Here is a 5,183-nt window from a genome sequence, read left to right on the forward strand (position 1 = left end):
TTATGCCACAAAATATGGTCAAAATTTACCATTCCTACATTATTGTTGCAAAAGGCTTTTGGCAAAATTAAATAAGTGTTAATTCTCACGTAATTACACTGTAGTCTTTCACAATTGTTGATTAGCTGAAAGGACCTTATGTGCTACATAGGCACAACACAATTCTTCTCAACAGGTCTATGCGTGTCACCCTATTTTCCTATCTTTTATGCAAAAAAGGAAAAGAGAAATACAGAACTTAACACGTAGAAAATATTTATTAAATAAACTTGTTTTAATTAAATAATAAATTTTACATTTTCAATATGATTCAAATTCGTGAAATTTAAATAAATACTTCAATTGACCATAAAGAATAATGAAAGCCAATGTACAAACATTTATTTCATCAGGAAGCATGTCTCTTATATTTGGACCTTCAATTATAATTAGGAAATGGAATAGGAAGGGAAAAGCACTAGTAAAATGAAATTCCAAGACACTTTTCTTTGGTTCAAAGTCATATTAATTGATTCTAATGCTAAATCAAATCTTGCGATGTTGCTCACGTGAATTTGTACCCAAACAAGATTATAAACCGTTGGATCAACACATAACGATGTAATCATATATTGAGCTATGTAGATATAAATTCACATGAATATCATCGAATTTTCCAGGAATTCAGTTCTACAGACATTGTATATCACTTTTCATGCATAAACAGCTGAATGTACTAGGAAAAATGTAACTTGAAGACGTTCTTTTCTGTATTCCGTTGCTCATCGTTCAAACAGAAAACAAGAATCATAAGATGTAAGTATTTCTATGATTGAAGGGAGACTACCTTGTTTCTGATGAAGTCCATCTACTTCGACGTGGAACATAATTGTTGTGTTAAAAAAAGCGTGCAGAGGACATGATACAAGAATGTAGTATTACAGACATACAAAGCGGGAAAAGTGAGTATGACAAAGGGTTCAAGCCATTACAATTTGTATGTGATGGGAAGACCTGTCCACAGAAGAAGCCTACGGGGCCGATCCAAGAACCTGGCTTGCCATGCAGGTTCATCACTTTCTAAAGTGAAACCACTTTTCAAGTATAGATTCTTGGCTGCCTCATTGTCCACAGCAACGTGAACATACAAGTCGCTTATTCCTGAAAGAAAGAACTCGTGTTACTTGAGCCGCTAAAGAACAAGGCAGATGAAAGGTACCACAATGGCGTGCACCGGTGCAGTTCAGCAGAAAGACAAGAAAATTGAAAAATGCGTTAAATTCCCACATTTTAGGTGCAGTAGGATTGCACTTAAATGTTGACAGCAATGCGTTTGTTCATAAGTGAAACAGTTCGTTCTGATATACTGTCTCAAATAATATTGATATACACCTGAAAAGTTATAGCACAGCCAGTAATATGTAAGCCACTCTGGAATTCACATCCTAAACATCCCTCTTCAAGGAATCATCTCTTGCAGGACATGCCTTACATCGCTCTACAGGCCTCGTAGACGAGCATATTGAATTTTAAAATACAGTTCCTAAGGGCAGCATGCCTAAAACAATGCGACTCCGCTAAAGAATTCACCTCATTCAATGATCCCAACATTGGCATGATATCTAGTCCGGTTCGTGTTAACGAATCAGCCTGTTTAAATTCCAGATTCACGCCACAGCTCCATCTCAAATTCAACTATGCAATTTTATATCATTCTATGTCAATCTCAGGGTCCAGTGAACGAGAAGATGTAGAAACAGGAAACTTTTAGAAATTATGGTTTTTGTACTTGAGTAATTAGATGATCAAATATGATATTCTCCAAAAGCAACTGATTGATATGAAATTGGTTGGAACCAACAAGAAAGCTTTAACAAGAGAAAATGACATGCCAAGTCTCACGACAAAAGCGTTTCCTACAACTAGCCAACTTCTACTCAGATAACTTAATTACAGCATCTGACCTTGCTTTTCTTTCTAAATTTCTCATGTGAAACATTCTCAAAACAGTTTCGACACATGGTATTAATTACGTCACCATGGGAAAAACTAAGCCAAATTTCTGAAGTACATATTATTTTAGCAGAAAAAGGAAAAAAAAGTAGATGGAGAAAATGATCATTTCTATGTTAACCTATCAAAGATTTTGATGTGGAGCAAACTTCTGAATCCAGAGGCGTTAAGTTATTTTCTTAGCTGCATGCAAAACATGTTTATTACAAAATCAAATACCCTCAGAACCACAATATGCATATATTTGTGGGAGGGGCCCGGGGGACCGTTCTGCAGCTGGTGATCACTTTGGCACAGTTACAGAAAAGAAAGATACAATCTATAATGCAAAATTTTGAATTGGGAATGGAGCTAGAAAATGATGACATAAAATAGCAAACACAAGTGAGTCTGTGTTGTGTGTATGTAAATGTGGTCCATACCCCAGTCTTCAGCAACCACCTTTGACTCTGCAATCAGCTCATAGCCCAAACCATTACGATGCAGTTCTTTGGCCACACATACATTGCTAATGTATGCCCTAGCAAAATCAGCTCCAATTCCCTGTTAAAGTGGGAATTAAAGTCAAGTAAAAACCTTACAGAGGATCATCTGGCATACGCTAAATTATTTTCTAACTGAGAAGCATGAGTCAAGAAGCATATCAGAATCTTTATCATTTCTCATCATAATGGCAATTCTGCTAGAGATTTTATTCCATATCCATATGGAAAATATATAATTGAAATATCCTGTTCTGACGACAACAGATTCTTTTTGTTACTATCTAATAAAAGAAAATGGATTGTTAATAAGATTTAATGTTAAAGGAGCATTGTACAACTAGAAATACCTTAGGCTTCATTCCTGTTATTTCATCTGGGAGGCTGATGCACTGATTTAGATCTAGTGTCCCAACAACAACTCGATCTTCTCCATTTTGTGAAAACTGCAAAGAATGACAGAAAAGCCGCTATTTGTCAGCAGAGGATAGCATAATCAGTCACGTTCACACCATATACATATGTGAGTCAGAGTAGCTGAACATAGAGCTGTCGGAACTTTCATACATAAACATGACTCAAGTGATGATGAATACAGTTTACACATCCAAAGTAAATGCTTTCTTAACAAATCAGCATCAGATTTGAAAAAAGGACTGCTCGACAACAACTTTAAATGCTTAGCAAATTGCACAGTAATTTCTTCTTCCCTGGAATGATGGAAAAACATGTGTTTGGTGAAGCGCTGGGGAAGAGGTGGCATTGGCATATGGTTTACACGGCTATTATTGTCTGGTGAGGAGGAAAGATGGAGGGGAAGAGAAGAAGCTAGTGAGGCAATCACTCCTCACGTGCTCATTTGAATCACACATCACAGGGTAGAAGAGACTGAATTTAGAAACATGTCCCCTTCATCGTGTCCTCCTTTAATTAAAAAACCATATGCAAGGTTGGCATACTTCTTCCCTAAGAACTAAAACCCTTTCATGTGGCTTTCCCTTTCTCTTCCTGATACCAAACACACCCTTAATGGCAAAAGCTGATAGCAACCAAAGATGTTAAGCCCATTTACATTTTACTGAAAGTATTAAGGGCAGGACAGGATAATCTCGGAATGGGACTGAAAATTCAACCATGTATGACATACGAGTTATTTAGTACAAGATTGTAGCTAAAATCCCACAATACTAAGCAAGAATTGGATATTCCTATTTAGAATATAGGACAAAACATTGATAACTTGAATAAGCAACACTTATGATTATCTGCCTCGCATTTAAATTAAAGTACTAATATATTTCCATGTGACACGCTGCAGAAATTGAAGAACCAAAATTACCACAAGTCAGGTAATAAAAGAAAAGGCTCTTACATTGCAAGATGCGCACAAGTCATCAGAGACGTTTAACACTGATGACATCGGCATTGTAGCATTGATGCAGGCAACTCTTCTAAAGCCCTTTCTTTTTCCTGCCACACGTTCTTTCAGAGCTTCAAATTCACGTTCAGCCAAGTACCTTTTATGATCCTAATACAACTTGACAAGTACAAAATAACATCAGCTTTATATTAGAAAGACTATGAATACAAGTTTCAGATTCTACCATGCAAATGATTGGCAACCTTTCAGATGAATGAGAATACTGATAAAGTAATAGCAATAAGCAAGTGGAAACCTTAGGTTAAGCAATGAAACAGCCTATGAATAAGGAGAATGCTCTCAATAGCATGGAAGATGCAACAAAGCAGATAAAATAAAATGCCATCTGTGCTATACGAACACAATTTTACCCCACAAAAGTAGCAAAGGACCAAGAACCAGCACCCAAATAGCAGAGTTCTCTTATGTGCATGTTTCAGCGACAGAGGCTTAGCTCAATCAAATATATAGAAAAATTTCAATAAATTTGAATTGTTAAGATCGCGTATCAATACACATTACCAGTCATATTGTACATAGCATGTCCATTTTTTAAACTATGTTAAAAAGTAAAGATACTTAGCCATTCCTATTTCCTAAGATAAAATCAAATCTTGATTGGGAATTCCGCCAATTTACGCCATCCCATGATTCTTTCCCAAATCTAGAAACTTCCATAAATTCTTCAAACAACTACTCCGAAATCATAATTCCAGAAGACAACACGAAGAATGATGAACTGAATTTGACTCAGCCTAGAAACTCATAGAGATTTCAACCGAAACCCACTTCTCAGTTGACTTGAAATGACTAAACGAAGCCAAAAGCTTAGTAAAAAAGGTTACAGCTTAACACTCACTTCGATGCCAAATGTCTGATCTTTGAAGTCGTAGAATGTCCGGACACGGAGACACGAGGCGGCCCAGAGCTCGGCTTCGGAGCATGTCTCTGAAACAGACAACAACGACCTATTAATTCTACTTGTTTTGGGTGGAAGTGCCACTTGAGGTACCGTTTGGTGGTCGGAAAGTTGGCAGCGAATGGCCGGGATGCGGCGGGAGAAGGAAGGAAAACCGACAGGCGTGACGCCGCCGTAGAGGTGCTTAGAGGAGAGGTTGAGGGAAGCGTGTGGAGGAGGAAATGTTGGTGGAATTTGGATGGTCATCTCTCACTTCTTCTCCACCCGCTCAACTTTGGGATCACCAATTGAATGAAAGGGGCAATAGACTTATGTGTTAAAGAATTAAATCAGAAAATATACATCACTTAGAAATATTAAATATTTTTCA

General features: G+C 37.1%; 1 protein-coding gene across 1 annotated transcript; it reads right to left on the minus strand.

The window, feature by feature from the left end:
• Positions 728 to 5,130, minus strand: LOC105155638. Its single transcript, XM_011071540.2, has 5 exons — positions 4,754 to 5,130; positions 3,847 to 4,002; positions 2,825 to 2,920; positions 2,415 to 2,535; positions 728 to 1,140 (listed from the first exon to the last, which is right to left on the minus strand). Exons 1-5 carry the CDS (start codon positions 5,057 to 5,059, stop codon positions 968 to 970), a joined length of 852 nt encoding a protein of 283 aa, XP_011069842.1. The 5' UTR covers positions 5,060 to 5,130; the 3' UTR covers positions 728 to 967.

This window comes from Sesamum indicum, linkage group LG2 (genome assembly GCF_000512975.1).
Source record: "Sesamum indicum cultivar Zhongzhi No. 13 linkage group LG2, S_indicum_v1.0, whole genome shotgun sequence".
NCBI lineage: Eukaryota > Viridiplantae > Streptophyta > Magnoliopsida > Lamiales > Pedaliaceae > Sesamum > Sesamum indicum.